Source organism: Misgurnus anguillicaudatus, chromosome 17, assembly GCF_027580225.2.
Source record: "Misgurnus anguillicaudatus chromosome 17, ASM2758022v2, whole genome shotgun sequence".
NCBI lineage: Eukaryota > Metazoa > Chordata > Actinopteri > Cypriniformes > Cobitidae > Misgurnus > Misgurnus anguillicaudatus.
Window position 1 is genome coordinate 31,286,231 of NC_073353.2, and position 21,914 is coordinate 31,308,144.

The 21,914-nt window shown below is 40.1% G+C and overlaps 1 protein-coding gene across 25 annotated transcripts in view; it reads left to right on the top strand.

Moving 5' to 3' along the window:
* The window catches only part of map2 (microtubule-associated protein 2), a 137,310-nt gene that overhangs the window by 66,555 nt on the left and 48,841 nt on the right, over positions 1–21,914 (top strand). For all 25 annotated transcript variants that reach the window (XM_055214523.2, XM_055214526.2, XM_055214525.2 and 22 more), the window contains one exon: positions 5,936–6,176. In XM_055214523.2, the coding sequence (XP_055070498.2) occupies positions 5,969–6,176 (208 nt within the window). In that variant the 5' untranslated portion in view covers positions 5,936–5,968. The remainder of the gene's footprint in view (positions 1–5,935; positions 6,177–21,914) is intronic.

Sequence of the window (21,914 nt, forward strand, 5' to 3'; positions counted from 1 at the left end):
TTAAACAATAATGTGAGGCACATTTATTATCATCTGATCCCATGTGTTTGTGATGATAAAGCTTCACTGACTAGATAAAAAAAAATAAAAATCACATTTAGGGAAATCGAGTTGTACTGATATGATGTTTGCTTAATATTTATTAAAGGAAAACACCACCGTTTTCAATATTTTACTACACTCACCTAAAGGATTATTACCTCAACTTAGATGAATTAATACATGCCTATCTTTTTTCAATGCATGCACTTTTAATCTTTGTACAGCACCTCGTGAATGTGTTAGCATTTAGCCTAGCCCCACTCATTCCTATGGCTCCAAACTAAAGTTTTATTTTGCGGCACCATGCTTGCTCATGTACTCAAGTACAACTCGCACAACATTATGGGCTACAACAGCAGAAGACCCTACCGGGTACCACTCATTTCCACTACAAATAGGAAAAAGAGGCTACAATTTGCACAAGCTGACCAAAATTGGACAGTTGAAGACGGGAAAAATCTTGCCTAGTCATGAGTCTCGATTTCTGTTGAGACATTCAGATGGTAGAGTCAGAATTTGGTGTAAACAGAATGAGAATATGGATTCATCATGCCTTGTTACCACTGTGCAGGCTGGTGGTGGTGGTGTAATGGTGTGGGGGATGTTTTCTTAGCACACTTAAGGACCCTTAGTGCCAATTGGGCATTGTTTAAATGCAACAGCCTACCTGAGCATTGTTTCTGACCTTGTCCATCCCTTTATGATCACCATGTACCCATCCTCTGATGGCTACTTTCAGCAGGATAATGCACCATGTCACAAAGCTTAAATCATTTTTAATTGGTTTCTTTAACATGACAATGAGTTCACTGTACTAAAATGGTCCCTACAGTCACCAGATCTCAACCCAATAGAGCATCTTTGGGATGTGGTGGAACGGGAGCTTCGTGCTCTGGATGTGCATCCCACAAATCTCCATCAACTGCAAGATCCTATTCTATCAATATGGGCCAACATTTCTAAAGAATGCTTTCAGCACCTTGTTGAATCAATGCCACATAGAATTAAGGCAGTTCTGAATGCGAAAGGGGGTCAAACACAGTATTAGTATGGTGTTCAACATAGTAAAATATTGAGTGGTGTTTTCCTTTAAAAAACCTTGTCTAGCATCATCCAATTTAAACAATTACATGAGACAAACACATTTATTACCGTCTTACTCGTGTTTTATCTGAACTAGATAAACATTTATCTCACGACCCCAAATGGGCCATGATTAATGTTAACGTTATTTATTTGATGTTTATGCGAACAAAAGTGCACTTACATGTAAATTGTTAAATTTGTTTTCAGCACTTTTTTTACATGTCTAGAAATTGTTTACAAAACCATGATAAGATCGATAACCATGGTGATTTTGGTCACTATAGGTGTGATGTAAAATTTATACACAGTTTCATCTCCAGCACATTTACATCTGCATTTGGAAGTTGCTTTTATCGAAAACTACTTTTATCCAAAACTAACAATCTCCTTATGATCGAAACACTAGCACTACCAACTAAGCTACAAGAACAATTCATATATTACTGGTGGGTAAAATTTGTCTGACTGGCACCGCACTTGGCTCTGCCACAGCACCAACCATACGTTCTGTAGATGAAGATCATCAGTAGCCTGGTGCTCAGATCTGGTACCATGCCCAGTGTTCCACGCTGTCATTGCAGTGCCTTTCCAGACCTCCTCCATCAAGTTAAATGAGTGTTATTGCCACCTCTGCCCACTAGGGGCTGCTGGTGAAATTAAAACTGTTTCTTTGTGGATGTGCTTACTAGATGCCTGCAACTGGTTTAAAAGTGACCTTCAGTGTGTCCAAAATGCTTATAGCATGCAAAAGCGAGAGACTGAGTGACCTGTTTTGTGATTTTCTAGGGGCAGTGCTTGTCCTAAATCGGAAAAATGTGACAAATAAATAAAGTGTCAGTTCTTAATAAATAACTGTAGTCTTTAGGCTACAATGTGTTCTTCAGCTGTACTAAACGTCTTAAAGGACTTTTACACAAACAGTGATTTTGCAAAGCTATTGCTATGACATCATCAAACCTTTGACATTTGTGTTGCTGACACAGCGCTTTACCTACTGAGCTACAGGACCGTGCTGTTTGTAAGCAGACTTCTTCAACCTTTGTTATAGTCTTCATCATATTCTACCATTACTTACCTGCAACTAATACATCAAAATATTTGTTTTCTATGAGGTCCTTAAGTGCCTTTTACAATACCCCAAGAAATGTCACGACTGATATCACAAAATATGTGTTCTGAGAAAGGTGTTCTGACCCCCAATAACACTCAGAAAGGGATTGAGGGATAGAAAGAAATGAGACAGAGAGATAAAAGGAATAGCAGGCAGTGTTCCTTAAGGATTTACTGTCAGTTGGAAAAAATGAGTGCTGGCTGATCATAGCCTTCATCAACAACCATTTCACTGTTCTGAGCACACCAGAGAGACTTTATGAGCAACACTGATGCCATTCAGCAACACCACAGAGCAAATAAGATATCATGGGCGTCTCTGGTGGCCCGAATTGAAGAACTGAGAGAGGCCAGACACTACAAATTAAGAATTACTACCAGCTTAAATTGCTGGTGCTTTGAAGATACCTTTCTTCATTTGTTTCTTCATTATTTATGAAGGGTAAATGCCCTTGTTGTGACATACTGTACATATTTTATCGCCCATGAAACTTGCATAGCCGACAGAAGCTGTTAGCATTTTGTGTAATCCAGGGTTACATTGGAGATAATGTTACTGAAGTCTTATAAAGCAACACTATGTATTGTACTGTATGCTGTTTGTTTAAAAGTTCCCTACAATTACTGTCGTAATAGTATGCAAATCTTTATAAGTTGGTGGTGTTCTGATTAAGAAAGTAATACTGGAATGTGAAAGGAAAAGTCAAGAGGAATGTATTGCATTGTGTAATACATTATGGCAAATGTTATAGGCCATCATGTATTATATGCATACATTAAAAGTATACATACTATATATTATAGGAATACAAAATAATATAGTGCAGTAATGCTCTGTTCCAAATATAGCTTTATTAATTTGTGTATTGGTCCTGTTTCATGGTTACATTGGTGGATGGTGACTATACGCTTGTTAAGTCTGATGTCACATGGCACCATTTCCGGGTCCAAGCAGACCCGGAAATGGCATCTACTGTATAACTGTGTGGTCACCTACTGTATAACTGTGCGTTCACACACGCGGAAGAGGCGGCAAAAACACGCTATTCGCATGTAGTTGGACACTTGAACATTTTGAGTTTACTCGCTTCATTTGCGTATGAATGTCGCACATGAAATTCTAGTAATTCGGGACATACATGGGTAAATTTGCATCATGGGTGGGGCTTATATAGCTCAAATTGAGTAAACTTACCAGATTGTTCGACCTCCTCACTCTTCCAAACAAGATCCTTTTAATTCCTGTAAAAGTACGAAGATGTCTCGTGTAGTGATGATGATGGCCTCCATTGTTGTTTTGTTTTTCTGCCTCCACTCATTGTGGCGCGAAAATCTGCCAAAGTTCAGATTTTCTAACTCACACGGATCACGCGGAAACGCTCAATTTGCACGGACGCGCCATCCGCGCTGCGCCATTCACCCTTACTGTGGGTGCACACCAGACACGAGTTCAACGATTTGCGCGAGTAGATTACATGCAAAGTCAATGCAAAGACGCGTTCAGACGCGTCCTCGCATATGGCGATGCGAATGATGCGATATTGGTGGCGTATTTGCCGCTAAAACACGCGCTATTCGCCTCAAACGCATCTTCGCCCAAGTTGAAAATATACAAGTTGAAAATATTCAACTTGTGCGAAAAATTTGCATGACAGAAAATTAAATCCACATCTGGTGTGAATGCACCATAAAGCACCTATGAAGAAGCATATGGGGGCATATAGCACCACTTATGATTTTACAGAGCACATTATGGTTATACACAGGTGCTATAGGGGCTATATGGCACTTAAAATGGTCCCCCTAAATTATGTGCAGATGACCAGACAGTGGTTCGTCTTTTAAAATATCTGTAAAATCTGTAAAATATTTACCAATCTGGTAATCTAGTAACGCGATGCCCCGTGTTTGGTGTGTACGTAGCATTACCGCGCCACAGGATGCCTATTCGCGTCTTTGCATTGACTTAACAATCACTCGCGCTTGCTGCCTCTTCCGCATCTGGTGTGAATGCACCATAAAGCACCTATGAAGAAGCATATGGGGGCATATAGCACAACCTATGATTCTACAGAGCACAATATGGTTATACACAGGTGCTATAGGGGCTATATGGCACTTAAAATGGTCCCCCTAAATTACGTGCATATGACTAGACAGTGGTTCGTCTTTTAAAATATCTGTAAAATCTGTAAAATATTTACCAATCTGGTAATCAGGTAACGCGATGCCCCGCGTTTGGTGTGTACGTAGCATTACCACGCCACAGGATGCCATTCGCGTCTTTGCATTGACTTAACATGTAAATCACTCGCGCTTGCAGCCTCTTCCGCGTCTGGTGTGAACGTACCATAAAGCACCTATGAAGAAGCATATGGGGGCATATAGCGCCACTTATGATTCTACAGGGCACAATATGGTTATACACAGGTGCTAATAGGGGCTATATGGCACTTAAAATGGTCCCCCTAAATTATGTGCATATGACTAGACAGTGGTTCGTCTTTTAAAATATCTGTAAAATCTGTAAAATATTTACCAATCTGGTAATCAGGTAACGCGATGCCCCGCGTTTGGTGTGTACGTAGCATTACCGCGCCACAGGATGCCTATTCGCGTCTTTGCATTGACTTAACATGTAAATCACTTGCGCTTGCTGCCTCTTCCGCGTCTGGTGTGAACGCACCATAAAGCACCTATGAAGAAGCATATGGGGGCATATAGCACCACTTATGATTCTACAGGGCACAATATGGTTATACACAGGTGCTAATAGGGGCTATATGGCACTTAAAATGGTCCCCCTAAATTACGTGCAGATGACCAGACAGCGGTTCGTCTTTTAAAATATCTGTAAAATCTGTAAAATATTTACCAATCTGGTAATCTAGTAACGCGATGCCCCGAGTTTGGTGTGTACGTAGCATTACCGCGCCACAGGATGCCTATTCGCGTCTTTACATTGACTTAACATGTAAATCACTCGCGCTTGCTGCCTCTTCCGCGTCTGGTGTGAACGCACCATAAAGCACCTATGAAGAAGCATATGGGGGCATATAGCACCACTTATGATTCTACAGGGCACAATATGGTTATACACAGGTGCTAATAGGGGCTATATGGCACTTAAAATGGTCCCCCTAAATTACGTGCAGATGACCAGACAGCGGTTCGTCTTTTAAAATATCTGTAAAATCTGTAAAATATTTACCAATCTGGTAATCTAGTAACGCGATGCCCCGAGTTTGGTGTGTACGTAGCATTACCGCGCCACAGGATGCCTATTCGCGTCTTTACATTGACTTAACATGTAAATCACTCGCGCTTGCTGCCTCTTCCGCGTCTGGTGTGAACGCACCATAAAGCACCTATGAAGAAGCATATGGGGGCATATAGCACCACTTATGATTCTACAGAGCACAATATGGTTATAAACAGGTGCTATAGGGGCTATATGGCACTTAAAATGGTCCCCCTAAATTACGTGCAGATGACCAGACAGCGGTTCGTCTTTTAAAAATCTGTAAAATATTTTCATGGATGCCGTGAGCCTAGAGAATGCAGTCTAATCTGTGAATGTATAAAAGATTAGTTTAAATGCATAGTCCTAATTGAAATGAGGCTTGGACCAGGAAACGGTACTTGTTACGTCATAAATTAACAAGCGGATTGAGCATTTTTATTTTTTACTTTTTAGGAGTAAGGAGTGACCCCCTCCTCTCTGGTTCAGATGGCAGACGGTCGGCAACCTGAGGACAGCTCCCCCCAGTGGTCATCTCCGGGAGCCCAGGGCTCATCCTCCCCAGGTGGACATGGAGAGAATGGCTTCTCCTATAGGGCTTGCCAGCCAGGTGGTGCCCACGCTGGTTCTGCCTCCTCCTACACCAAAGAGAACGGCTTCAACGGAGACTTTACCTCTGGACACGCTGTGACTGCGGGTAAGAACTAGCAAATGGTGTTTGGCACTTTTATTGAATGAATAGCAGTAAAACTTCCACTGGTGTAATTGCTTTTCATTGTCTGGGATTGTTTACTTTTGCTCCAGTGGCTTTCTGTACTTTCATTTCCAAAAACTTTATTTTCATATGCTGACTTTACTGGGAGGATAGACGTCAAGAAGTCTTGTCTATCCTGAAATAAGTGCTGCCCGCACACACATAAAGAGGTGTTCTGATTGATTCAGTACTCTCAGAAATAAAGGTACAAAAGTTGTCACGGGGACAGTACCCTTTCAAAAAGGTACACCTTTGTACCCAAAGAGTGCATATGAGTACTTCAAAAGGTACATATTGGCAGTTCAAAGATACTTTTACCTAAATGGTACATATTAGGACCTTTTTTAAAGGGTACTGCCCCAGTGACAGCTTTGTACCTTTATTTTTGACAGTGTATATACTGTAATACAACCAGCACAGTTGTGTTTTTATGTGCTGGTTTAGCGAAGAGTGTGCTGAAATAGCTTAACAAGCAATTTTGCATTTAAAAGATGTCTCATAGCCGTCCAAACATAGCACAGATATCTAAAATTTGACCTGTCAGTGAATATTTGATAGACAGCTAACCATAGCACAAAATAAATGATGTAAAATATAAAGACTACTTGCATATTACCCAGCTCCAGCAGGAATGGAGCGCCCCGTGCTTCATTTTGTACGACAGCTATTAATGTGAATGAATTAACCAAGAGTGAACAATTATCTCTCGTTCTTTCCATTGCAATAATAAACGAGGGTTAATAACAGACCGTGTTACGATTTTAAAAGTCAGCCGTGTCGTACATTTGCAAGCTTATCTCCGAAACGGTATCATCTTGTTTTCGATACTAGACTCTCTGACATGTGGAAGTTCAGCCTGAGCGGCTCTGTCTGGGTATGTACGAGGCCTCAGGGGTTTATTAGGAAGAAAATGAGGTGGTGCTTTTCTCGTGTCAGCAAAAAAATGTAAAAGGAAAGATTGTAGGGATGCTGAACTAAGGTCTGGCAGAGGAAATTGTAGGGCAGCAGCTGCCATGGCAACCCTGTGATAGCGAGAGATGCTGCCGTGTGCCCTGCTCACAGGGAGGGAGAGGTGCTGTTAATTACCACTTTAATGATGGACCTTAACTGCCTATTACAGAGAGGCAAACAATACCAGTGGTGCTGTACATTTGTATGGGTATAAGAACATGCTTGAGCTTGACTACAGCAAATATAGATGGCAAATTTCACAAAAATTGCCAGACTCATGTAGTATAGTATGTTACCCCAAAATTAAAAGTCAAAAAATGTCAAGTTTTTTTTCCTGTTATGCCCATTAGATTTCCTAATTTTTTATGACAAATATGCCTACCCCATTCCACATTTTGCTATAACATAGATACAAATGAATGTATTTTAAAGCAACACTATGTAGTTTCCATGTAAAAATGACTTACAGCTCCCCCATGTGGTTGAAAAGCGTAACAGTGTCTGCTATCAGACACTCTTCTGCAGGCAGGGGGAGGGGCGGGGCTGTGTGCTCTACCCTCCACTGCCACTTTCAGAGTGTGCTTGTAGCAGCTAGGAGGCTGCTCAGGTAGCAGCAACAGTAAAATTTGTCCAGTTAAAAGTTGTTCTATCACTAAAATAATTTTAGAGACATTATTTAAAGGGAAAAAAACTACATAGTGTTGCTTTAACACTCTGGGGTCGGCTGCGGCGCGGGCGCCGCCAACTCTTTATTTTTCAATCACTCCGTAAAGAGACTTGGATAACTCTGCTGATTTTGGACATACAGATATGATTTATACATCATTTAAAATGTTAAAGTGTCTAGTTTTTTTTCTGTCCACTCCCAATAAAAACAGAATGTTGTGCTTTTCGCAAAATTAAGAAAATAAACATGATGCGCGTTTTGTTCTCTCTCCCTCAGTGAAGCCATTTCAGAAACGCGTCAGAAAATTAACTGTAACTTCACGAATACATGTCATATAAACAAAAGATAAATGTCTACATAATGCTTGGAATGTCAGCTTTTAAATGATGTAAGTGAGATCGAAAACATATATTGTCATTCGGTGTAAACTGCATGAGAAGTAGGAGAGGGACCGTCTTTCTAATGTTACCTGATTATCTGTAATGAGAAGAGATCGCCACGCCCCCGCGCCATTGAAGTGAATGAGCAGAGACATCCATATGCATAACTTTTGCCTCCTGCAGTCAATGGATACGCAATCCAGTCCACAACCCAGTCTCTCCATTCCTTGTTGTTTCATCCGATTGCACCAAAACATGACATCTAAATCCTTATTTACTTGCGTATGTGTGTCAGTATCTCCAGACGCGAGTGTTTTCATTGTTCTTCCGTCAAACATTTCACGCGAGGGGAACACACATAAACAAACACACGAGTCAGGAAACTCGACGCGGTTTTTGGTATTCTTATAAAATACGCGATTGAAAACAGTACAATCCTTATTTACTTGCGTATGTGTGTCACTATCTCCAGACGCGAGTGTTTTTTTTGTCTTCCGTCAAACAGTTCACGCGATGGGAAACGCATGCACAAACACGCGAGTCAGGAAATCGACGCGGTTTTTGGTATTCTTATAAAATACGCGACTGCAAACAGTACAATCCTTATTTAGTTGCGTCTAAGCATATATCTCCGCACAGCACGTTTATTAAACACAGGCTCACGCGCATGTGCACACATAAGTTAATAGGCTTGTTCGACTTAATGCGGCGCCACAAGAACCGGCAGCCGAATGATGTCAGAGTTTCGCGAGAGCGATTTAAAAGCAAACTCTTCCATATGATTTCGCGGATCACTCTCGCGGTAGTTTGACGTCACCCGGCTGTCGATCTTTGCAGCGCCGCATGCACAAGCCGACTGCTTTCATGAGCAACACGTGAGGTAATGGCGGCGGCTGTAAACAAACATTGAGCAAGTTTATCGTGCAAGTTTATCATGCTTGTCCCTTGTTGTGTTTCTACTATAATGATTACAAAAACACAACTAAGAGTCCAAACAACGATAGGCAGTTGTTCTTTTGAGCTTTTTGCTGCACACAAACCCTGTGTCCACTTTGATTAGGCTACTATGGTTTTTAAAAGGTAACTTATAGCCTACATGTGAAATTAATGTAATATATATATATATATATATATATATATATATATATTGTGTGTGTATTTACATTTAAATTGAAAAGTAAACCATCATGGTTTTACTACAGAGAAAGTTACATTCCTGTTGAACATCCCCACAAGGCTCTTGTGGCTCATTATGTCACCCTTTTGTCTCTCAGCTGTCAATCACTGATTATTCAAGAGCTTTCCCGCCTCCACGCATACAGCCTTTCCCAAGCAAAAGTGTCTTAGAAATTGTGAATCAATATCTTGCTTTATGTGAACGAGTAGGCCGAATGATTTTCACATCATTTTGAAGAAAAAACTCTAGACTACTAGATCCTGTTTTGAAAAGTCTTGGGAAAACATGTTTAGAATTAATTTTGTGGACTTATATCAGTGACTTAAAATTTTTGCTTTTTGAAAAACCACGCATAAACATTTTTCTCTCAAAAATACAAACATGTACATACATGTTGATTATATGATATTGTAGCCCAGTTTGTGCTGAACGCAGTGTTATGAGACTTTTGCCATTAATATGTTTTTAAGCAACTGAAAAAAGCACAAATGTCAGTGCATGTCAAAACTTCCCCAGGGCCCTAAAAACCCCTTAGACCCCAGAGGGTTAACTAACAGTAAGAGTATATTTCAGTCATGCAGTTTGTTCCTGGGATGAATTGGATAAGTGCCTATCAGTGCCGGCCATTGACTTCTTTTTTTGAGGGCGCTCGATGCAAAGTTTGTCACAACATGTATGTAGCCCGTCATGCGTGTGGTTCCTTTTTATAAAATATGTGTTCTGCGCGTCGAGAGATCTTGTGTGCATCACGTCTTGTCAAAACAAGTGCCTGCTGCAGACGCGTCTAAAGGGTTTATGATAAAAGAGACGCTCGCGTTTGCCAGATACTCGCATATCCTCATGCGTAATCAGAGTTTACTGTTAACTGTCTTGCATGTATTTTGTGAACGTGAGCGTCTCTTTTATCATAAACGGTTTTGACGCGTGTGCAGCAGGCACCCACCTTGACAAAACACGCTATGCACATGGTTCACATGACGCAACAAACACATATTTTTAAAACGCAAGCAACACACATGACACTTCGAACACTTATTTTGAATCGGTGCCCCTCGGATGAGCAGTCATGAGCCACCACTGGTGCCTATTGAAACCTTGTTTCTCCACATTTGACTACAGAATCTAAGTGCATGTTTATGACATCGACAAAATCTTTTATTTCTCAACTGGGATTTTAATGAGTCATGAAGTAGTAAAGCACATTTTTGAGATAGACTTGTACTGAATGAATCTATATTATTAAGGAAGCAAGAAGGAATGGCACACATCAGCAGAAATGTTCAAATTTAAATATTTAGAGAAAGGGATGGCTACAGAGATGAAGAGAGAGAGAAACACATAACAGGTTATCCTAACATGCACTCTGCTTATAGACATCTGCACATAATCAATCACACATTTGACAGCTCACCTGGCTTCCCGTAGCTGACATAGATGGAAACTGCGGGGTAAATTCAGTAAATGGGACTGCTTTGCTGCACATCGTCTCATTTACTAACCACCTGCAGTCCAGTTACTCTGGCAGTATCTGCATTGCACAAACCCAACAAAGTATTCCAGATGATCTTAGACCGTTTCTCAATCCGAAGGCTGGTCGCATATGTATTATCAAGCCTGGTTTATTTAAGTTAACTGAGCATTACATTTGCGAGTCATAAGTATATTGCAACAATTTACGAGTAACTAAGAGTTACAGTCAGCTTTATAATTGTTAATATACTGAATTGATAAAGTATGCAGCTTAGAAATGCGACCCCTGGAGGCTGTAGCGTTTCGATTTAGAGAACGGTCATAGTATGCTGTGTAATCCACAACCTATGGCAGCGCTCCCAACCGACCTCCAAGATGAGGAACTGTGCTGTGAAAATTATCTTCAGCATTGATTTTATGGCTATGATTACACCGTTACCCGATTTGCGTAATTACTTTAGTGACTCGAATGCTAAAACAACACAAGCAGCATACGAGGAAAATAAAGTTATCAGTGGGTGCAATTAATTATAGTGAATTCCCCTCTGTATCTTTGACTGGGATTTACTCAAGCCATTTTAAAACTTCCTTGCCTTTTTATTTTTTGATTAAATCCCTCGCATTCCAGTAATCTCTGTCCGCTGTATAAATCAGCACAGTTCCCCATCCCCACCATAAATACTTAATACAGCATCAAGTCGGGCAGAACCCACACCAATCTTTGACAGTGAGTGATGGATAAGGAATTCCTAATGCTAACGCTAACCATCATTCAACCAGGGCTGGTTGCATTAGGGTTAGCCTCACTGGAGCGTTTGTCATTAATAAACCTGTCGTGGTATGACTAACCTGTTTTGTGTTTAATAAATCATGCCAGGCAGTTATGTTGTGATATTTTTGTAGTTTTTGTGACATGAGCAAAGACTAGTTTTAAAGAAGACAAGTCGGATAATGTCTCCATTAGGAGCTGTACCCAGGGCATAAAACAACTGAAATCTTTTTAAAGGGGGGGGGGGGGTTCAACAGTATGTCATGCTTTCTGACTTATTAACACAGAGTTGGTTTTCTCATGCTAAACAAATGCAAAGTGTTAAAAAAGCAGTTGGACGTGTTACACAAGTTACGCACTTTGCCAGGATTCGTACAAGTTTCGGAAAGCCCCTTTAGAAAACCATGCCCACACGTCAATCATCGGGAGAGCAAGAACCGAGGAAGCTAAGTTACAGGCATCACTTCACGCGACAGCTTTGTTTTATATCAAACTCAACAATGGCACGAAAGAAGAAGTGTGTTTTTGGATGTAAGGCGAAGAAAGTCAGCATTATGGAAACAATGAATATAGTTTGTTTATCCGAGGTAGCAGTGGAGTTTTGCGTGTGTGTGTGTTTGTTTAATGCTGGATTTCATTGAAAAGTCCCAATCGGGTCATGAGTTGCATGCGGTAAGACTTCTGTGTTATGTTGGAAAAGGCGCATGCATATTATATTAATGACACGAACATGTAGTGAATCATAAGTTATCCAGTCAGTGTTGTATAAAGTGTTGACTCGTGACTCGCTCCACCTGCAGTTCGTAACTCCTCCTTCCGAATTTTTCATACGTTATTGGAAAGAATCTGTAAAGCTAATCTGTCTTTTATAAATCTGATAAAACTAAAGACTCTTCAGAGATATGAAGGATGTAATACTACTCTATAGGTACTCCAGATTAACATCAGATACGCAGAAACAGCGTGTGTTATGGACGCTTTAAAGCGCAATCGGTAACTTTTTGGTTAAAAATGAGTTATTGTGCAGATGCATAAAAAGTCATTTTCCAAAACTAGCTCCTTACCCAGATTCATAACGGTAAGCTAATAATAATGATTTGTATTTCAGCCAGTGGTGGCTCTCACTGGGGCTGTACCCCTTTTTAAAAAGGTCCTAATATGTACCATTAAGGTACAGATATATATACTACCATATTTGCTACCATACCTTTGAGGTTCTAATATGCACTTTTTGGTACCAATATGTACCTCTGAGTTACTATGCTCTCTTTAGGTCCAAATGTGTACTTTATGAAGGGGTCTGCATTTTTTTCTGACATTGTATGAACCTGACTTTCAAATCAGAAGTCAGTCAGATCATTGAAAGTCAGATATAATATGCACAAACATATTATTATCAGTATTTATTTTCCTCTGGGCAGAGAGCGACTTCCACTGTGATAAGCAAAAGTGTTGGCCAGGCTTCTACACAAGAGGGCTCTTCAGACACAAGAGGTGCTAGACTGAGACGCTGGCTCAGTGACATATGACATTGCTTTGCATAAAAAAAACGGAGACTTGAGGATGAAAAGAGCGATGTATTGTTGGCCACAGTGCTGTTGGCTTGAATTAAAGAGGATGTTTTTTAAAATGTGGCATTCTGGAGTGGTGCACAGGATGGGCAGAGATGTAAACCTTGGAGGAGTAGTCTATTTTCTTGGAATAAGGATCCGGATGGTTTGCTCACCACCATGTCGTCCAGGGTGTTGGTGTATTTCTTTGTTCAGTCCAGAGGAAGTTATGTTTTTTGAGGAGGGCATTGCAGGATTTTTCTCATTTTAATGGACTTTAATAGAGCCCAACATTTAGTACTTAACTTAACACGTAACAGTTTTTTTCAACTGAGTTTCAAAGGACTATAAATGATCCCAAACGAGGCATAAGGGTCTTAACTAGCGTAACGATTGTCATTTTTGACAAGAAAATAAAAAATAGGCTATTTTAAACCACAACTTTTCGTCTAGGTCCGGTCCAGCGCGACCTAACGTAAATGCGTAGTGACGTAGGGAGGTCACGTGTAACATATATGAAACGCACATTTGCGGACCATTGTAAACAATAAACTGCCACAAAGACATTAATTAGTATCAGTTGACATACAACAACGTAGAAACGGTCCTCTTTCTCCACACTTGTAAACACTGGGGCGGAGTTTCGCATTCGTCCTTTGTGACCTCTTGACGTCATGACGTATTGCGTGGGGTCACGCTGGCGCATCACGACCGGGTCTAGATGAGAAGTTGTGGTTTAAAAGTGGATATTTTTTATTTTTCTTGTCAAAAATGACAATCGTTTCGCTAGATAAGACCCTTATGCCTCGTTTGGGATTGTTTATAGTCCTTTGAAACTCTGTTGAAAAAAACTGTTAAGTGTTGAGTTAAGTATTTAATGTTGGGCTCTATTAAAGTCCATTAAAATGAGAAAAATCCTGCAATGTTTTCCTCAAAAAATATAATTTCTTCTCGACTGAACAAAGAAAGACATCAACATTTTGGATGACATGGTGGTGAGTAAATTATCTGGATTTTTCTTTTAAGAAAATGGAATATTCCTTTAAGGCTATTTGCCCACTTGTTAGCATAATACATCTTTTCAATGATGTCTATTGTTAGAACTTTTTTGTATTGTTCTGTATGACAATTTATTTTGTAATTACTGCAATGCAAAACAAAAACAACATGTTTTTAAATTATAAAGTATTAAAGCATCATAGTAGTATTTGTTACACAGTTTATTCTTATTAAAAACCATTGTATTACACTAATGTGAATCAACACTTCACAAAAATACACCCACTCACATTTTCTTTTAGTGTTAACAGAAGACCAGTGACCTGAATGTACTCTCTAGTTTCTATAGGAATGTTTTAATCTACTTGTTAAACATCTGGGTTAGTAAAGCTTTGGAGGTCTGCTAACACGGTCTCACACCCATGGCGTCAACACTTGACGACACCTGACCACGCGCCAACATGCTGACGCGGAGGGCACACCCCTCGCGCCATTCCCCGACGAACTGGGGACCTCAATACCACTAGGTACGCGAAATTAAACAGTTGTCGCCTGGCATTGGGGTTAGGGAAAGGTTTGGGTAGGGATGTCATTATGTAAATCTAACCCTAAACCGACGCGAAAATGGTAGAAAATGGTAAGAAAATAGGAAAGAGAATGCAACGGACTTAATAGTATTGAAGTCCCCAGTTCGTCAAAAAATGACGCGAAAGGTATACCCTCCGCGTCAACCAGTGTTGGGGCTAGTTACTCAAAAAAGTAATATATTACTTATTACATATTACTCTCAAAAATAGTAATGCCTTACTTTACTTTATTACTCCCTGGAGCAAGTAACTAGTTATATTACTAGTTATATTACTAGTTACATTTTTTTCTGGACAAGAATGTTTATTTGGGCAAGCCACGGCCAAGAAAACATCCAAACACAAAACTCCCAAATCAATAAAAAGTTACAATTTTATTAGATTAAATTTGACAACAATTTACTCATTCAAAATACAGGGATGACAACAGGTTGCAATTCATTTTAGATGGACACCTTTAAATGGACAGCTGATGAAAGAATGACGGTTCACAATAAATTATTTCCTGATTAAGACTTCCAAGAGTTCTGTATTCTTAGCAGGGGGATACCATGATGTTAGTGCACATTATTTACCCACCCTCTATACACAGCAATGCACAGCAAATTCATCCAACACCCAAACATATAAATATATCAATTTAACACCGCAAAGTAATAAATACACAATCAATTCAATAAATATCATTAATATCACTCAAGCTAAAGACACGGCCTTCGTCAATTACGGTAAAATTGATACACAAAATTGATGGGATAAACAACCTGCACGCAACCCCTGTTTACATACAAACAAACAATGAAATGAGCGTCGGGGGACCGTGGCATTACCTTACATTCATCAAGGTCTCCACGGTAAGAAAACCCACCGTTAATACACCACATTTTAATACAACATAAAAATTACTGCTGGCTTCCTTACCCGCTACCGGACGTGGGGCACAGCGTTCGGAGAAACATTAAAGAGTGTGCACTTCACCGTCAAGTTATTTTCCTTCCGTTGAACATAATAAAAAAATGACTGAATCTCCACCCGTCGAAACTAGCTTTCTGTTGCTGGGAACCTTCCTCTGAAAAAGAGCTTGCCGTTGTTGACGCTTCCATTTTCCCAATCTGTCTTTGAGTGTGCCGCTCTATGCTGCTGGCTACCGGGTGTCGACCAATCGGTGATGGTAAATGATACCTCGTGCCAAACTTAGACCAATCACTGTTCCATTCACGCCCTCCTCCACTTCCCTTTTGTTTTCTCTGTTGTGTGCCTTGTGTGATGAAGGTGCTACTGGCGAATGTAACGCAAGTAACTAGCTCGGGAAAACTGTAATAATATTACCATTTTCAGACGGGTAATGCGTTACACTACTAGTTACTGAAAAAAGTAATATTATTACAGTAACGCGTTACTTTGTAACGCGTTACACCCAACACTGGCGTCAACATATTGACGCATGGTCAAGTGTCGTCAAATATTGACGCCATGGGGTGAGACTGGGTTGGGTCTGCACGTCTTTGCGTTTCTAACCCCTGCCATGTCGTCTTAAGTCGCTTAAACCTTGGATGGTCCTGTGACTTATCCTAATGGTCTCTTTGGATAAAACTGACCTATAGAGACTTCATGATGAAACCATGCGATAGCAGCACAGATGTAGAGAATCACTAACATGACTGTGTGTGTGTCACTCGGATACCGAGGGCGGCAAAATCCACAGGCGATGCATGTTGGGAGACCGTTCCAATTGGGCCCAGGGTATGTGTTGCTGTGGCAACGGCTCAGCTCTTTGGCGGGGGAGTCCTGGCATGGAGTACCAGCCATCCCCCGCCTTCCTCACCAGCTTTGCTTTTGGCAGGCAGACACGACTCAGGGTGCACAGGGAAGCATTTGCCTCCAGACAGCCAGAAAACCGACACTGCACTTTTTGGTAAGAGCTTTGATTTTTATAATGAAGTGGATGGAGGTTCTCTCTAGTCGAGGTTCAAGTGGCATCTCGGCACTTAAAATAGCAGCTTGTTAGCATAATCGGACTAGTCAGGTAGTGGAGATTGTGGGTGTCTATACTGTACTGATGTATCGATGCATGCAAATATTCCTGACTTTGTTTTTCTAAATACAGCTCTCAAGGAGAAAAATACATACTGTGTATGTACCGTACAACACATTTTACATTTCAATGTGTGTGATTGTGGTGCATGTTGTTATGGTTTGAGCTTTGTGAGCTGGTTGCAAACCTGTCTGCAATCTGAGCACATCTCATACAGATGGGTGTGGACAGCGTGGATGGTGGGTGGCTGCTGTGCTAGACACACAGCTCATCTGCCAGACACAAAGACAGGCATGGACTGGTCAGGTTTGCATTGTAAGTGAATCTTGAGTGACATCACTTTATAGACGTGGCGTAACAATGAAGTAGATTCAGAGAGAGCACATGTATACACAACGAGTTGATAAATAATTGGCCATACAGTAATCTATAGTCAAATAGTAATTTTTTTAAAGGATTAAGTGTGTGAGAGCAAAAAATTTATAATTGATTCTGTTTTTCTCCGATCTCTGCCCTCCTGTTGAGTCATACTGGCTGTGCAGATCAGTTTATGTAATTTGTTTTTGGAAAATTTATAATTATATAGTAAACATTTATTTCCAGGAAATTATGAATAATTATATTTGTCAAATTAATACTGCAACAAAATTTCTAGAAGATAAGTGTTTAACTGTTTACTTAAAAATAAACATTGTTATTTTTTACGTATCCTGATAACCATGCATGCTGTTTTGAAGGCTCTTCACAGCTCTTTCTTTATGGCATTTACATTTATGCATTTTTATCTAATTGACTTTGTCGCTTTGTGTCGCCCGTCTCTTTTAATGAGGTCGTTAGGAGGCGTTACTAATTCTGGTTGTCCTTGTAACAGTTATAAACATACGAGTAACCGTCCTCTCAGTAACTGATGAAAGACGAATGGCGTAAACTCCACTACTTCACTCCCATTGGTAGTCGCTCCCATCATTTGCATAAAGTTAAACTTTTATAAACTTTGTCACATGGCTGGACACGCCCACTTTCTGTTGCTTGTGTCGCCGGAAGGTAGAGAAGCTTCCATTGAAATGATTAAGATCCCATTGCTCTACCGTTGCTAGTTGCTGATGGTGTGCACGTCTGACTCCCTGTTAAAGGTCACGTTCTTTCTGATCCCATTTTTCAAACTTTAGTTAGTGTGTAATGTTGCTATAATAGCATAAATAATACCTGTAAAATGATAAAGCTCAAAGTTCACTGCCAGGCGATATATTTTCTTGAACAGAATTCGCCTTTTACAGACTACAGCGAATGGCCGGTTTGGTCTACAGCCCTCTACTTCCTGCTTTAATGATGTCAGTAGAACAGTTTTTGACTAAACTCTGCCCACAGGAATACGTCAGTCGCCAGCTAAACTAACGGCAAGCTAAGCTGCTATCGAATCACAACACACTAAACAAGCTACACAATCAGAACACTATATATGTATTTCTTGGGGGAGGGACTTCATAGAACAAGGAAAACATCAGCCCCTTTTTAGGACAGTAAAAACAGTTATATACAGATAAGTAAATTGTGTGAAAAATACAGCGTTTTTTACACGTGAAGCATGGACACATGTTATATGTTGCGCACTGTAAACACAATCAAAGCTTTAAAAACAAAGAAAGAACGGGACCTTTAATGGTGCATTCACACCAGCTGCAGTAGAGGCGGCAAAAATGTGTAATTCGCGCTTCGTTGGACACCTTAGCATTTGACTTTACTCGCATCATTCGCGCGTGAAAGCTACGTGTGAAATTCTAGTCATTCGTGACATTCACACGGAAATTCGCGTCATGGGAGGGGCTTCTACGACTCCGCTGAGACTCCGCTCGCTTCCTGTAATCATGTCACTACTACAGGAAGGTCCTGATTGGTTAACCTTGCGCGAAAATCTGCCATAGTTCAGATTTTTCAACTTGCGCATTTCCCGCGCCTAACGCTCAATTCGCGCGTTCCACACCATTTGTGCCACGCCATCCGCATGTACCGTGCCACAGGATGCCAATTCGTGTCTTTGCATTAACTTAATATGTAAATCACTCGTGCTTGCCGCCTCTACCGCGTTTGGTGTGAACCCTGCATAATGCTACGTACACACAAAACGCGGGGCATCGCATTACTCGCTTTAGATTACTGGCAGAATTTAACTTTGTGTAATGCAAATTTTTCGCTCGAGTTGAATATGTGTTTTTGCGGCAAACACGCCCATATCACGTCATTTGCATCGATCGCCCCACGCGAGGACGCGTCTGATCGCATCTGATCGCGTCTTTGCATTGACTTTGTATGTAATCTACTCGTGCAAATTGTTGAACTCGCTTCTGTTGTGAACCTACAGTAAGACCACCAGCGACTTTCTCCCTGTGTCAACCGTCTCTTTCAATGGGCTGATTAGGAGGCCTTTCTAATTTTGAGTGTTATAAACAAATGAGTATCATCCACAGCAGTAACCGACGAGAGATGGATGTAAACTCCACTGCTTCACTTCCATTGGTAGTCACTCCCAAAAGTTGCTCATCATTTGCATAAACTCAAACTTTGTTGTGTTGCCGGACACGCCCACTTCCTGTTGCCAATAGTCACTGTCACTTGTGTTGCTGAAAGTTGCCAAGTTTTCATTGAAATCAATGAGATCATGTCGCTCCTCTATAGTCGGTGGCGTTCTGAATGGGACATTGCATAAGATTTTTATGTTTGTTCCCTTTTGAAGTAGTCATTACAAACCAATGAATATTCTTCAGAAGTGTTTTTTCTCAGTTCTGCAGAACAAACAGCATACAGTTTGAAACAACATGAGAGGGAAGACATAATAGCGAAATGTTCAGGGTGAGCAATTCCTTTAATGTGAACCTCCACTAGTGGAGATGCTGGCCTCGGCCTGACCGCAGGTTGATGGCGTACTATAACCTTGAGTCATACCTGCGTGGGTGAACATTATTCTAATGGGACTTGCGCAAAACTCTTTTCCCTTTATGTGTATGTGTGTGTCTGTGAGTGGGAGGTGGCTGGGACTGTAATGTGGGTGGAAATGGTGCCTGAAAGTGCACAAAAAAACAAAAGCTACTCCCATCATGCAGTCTGTTTTCAGCGGAGAGAGAGTGGGTGTAGCAAATGGCCCTTAATCGCTCTGCATCTCTATAGCTTTGACGTACGGATCAGTGCGATGTTTATGTTCAGTTGTGTTAATGTGTCAGTCTCATGTCTGAGCACATGTTAGCTGGACTAAGATCAAACGAAAGTCTTGCCTCGTGCTTGCATCTCAAATGCATATTCACCAAACATCCATTGCTTTTTCTCTTGTACATGCTTATTTAAGGTCTACAGTGCATGGATTTGTCTAATTTGATGCCACTGAAGCTGTAGCTCTCTGGTGTGTTGTAAAAAGCAGCAAGTTGTTTGTGAGGGTGTTAGTCGAGGGATATTTTTAATAGCGCTGTTTTAAATCTATCCCTGTACGAGTGCTGCCAGCCAATCCGTGAGTTGCATTCAGCCTGCTGCTTAATTGGTTGCAGTATCCGCTTATACCGCCCCAATCTGCTGTTACCATGACGATTTACTCTCTCAAAGTGCTGCCAATTTTCTTTGCCGTTTTAAGCTTTTATCTTTTCTTTTTTTTAAAGAGACTGTTTTCCTCCATTGTATCTTCCCCGAGCAAGAGTTTAAATCAATACACTATGAAAAGACAGAGATAAAGGTGAATTACAGAATGGAAGCCGCAAATTCATTTCATTAGATGTTGAATTGCATTGAATCATTTTGTAAAAATGGAAAGTTCTGGAGATTGACTTAGTGTTTCAATAATGTGCAGTTATTCATTGTCTTATCCCTTTGCTTTAGCTCTTCATTATAATACTGAATACATGAAACAAGCAATGAAAGCTTTCTGTTTTGATTTATAAAGAATTATATTCAATTATTTTTTGTTATACAGCACTGTGCAAAAGTCTTAGGCCACCACCACCAGACTTGTTGTTTTAGAAGTTTTAATGTCCATCCATATTTATTTTTCAATCTATTTTATAAAGATACAAAATTAAGGAAATGTGTAAAAAAGTGTGACCTCTATTGGCACTAAACACATCTTGAGCGTTTTTGAGCAGAATAAAGTAAAAAGACAATTTTTTTTAAAATTAGAAATTAGGATTTAATTTTATTTAGGTTTAAAGGAACAGTATGTAAGAAATTTATATCAATTAATCATAAAATGGCCCTGATATGTCACTAGACATTAAGAAATCATTTTCATTTCAAATACTTATATCACTGACAACAGTGGTCCGGCCAGGATTTTGTCATTTAAAAAGTAGCAGCCCTCAACTGATGTTTATGTTGTCATGTTGTGTATTGGCCACCAGTTGGGTGATTGCAGTACCAGTTTTAGCCACAAGTTTTGTTATTGCAATACCAGTTTTGGCCACAATCCTACATACTGTTCCTTTAAGAGATCCTGCAGTTTCCTGCTATTGCTCAAGTGGAAGGGCAGTTTACCCTAAAATCTTGACACATAATTTTTATACAGTTTTTAATAATATATACACATTTCTTGAATTTTCTGGATGTATTATATTAAAGAGATTGAGAAACAATTGTATATGATCACTATAGACGGTTTCAGCAGTAACAACATAAACAAGCAGCTGTCGCGGTCCGCACGTAACTTCCGGTAAACTCCGCTAATAATAAATAACAACAAAGTACTTTAAACATGGTTTATTTATGTAACAAGCAAAAAAAAACAACACAGTATAGGAAACCAAAACATTTGTTATTTTCGACGAGGCATTTGTTCAAGAGATCAGTTTAGCAACTAGTCAGACCATTAAAAAAATGAAGCCGGAAGTAAAGTTTGGATCTAGACGTGTATCACGTGCGTCCGATGAAACCGTCTATAACATTGCAAAACCAGCTAATCTAATAGTGGCATTAGACTTTTGCACAGTACTGTATACTCCAAAATAACAATACATTTGCTTTAAAAGTAGCTTTATTGACGCTTTTTGGTAATAAAGTTAAATCGGAGACTACTTAAAGGACAAGTTCGGTATTTTACACTTAAAGCCCTGTTTTCAGATTGT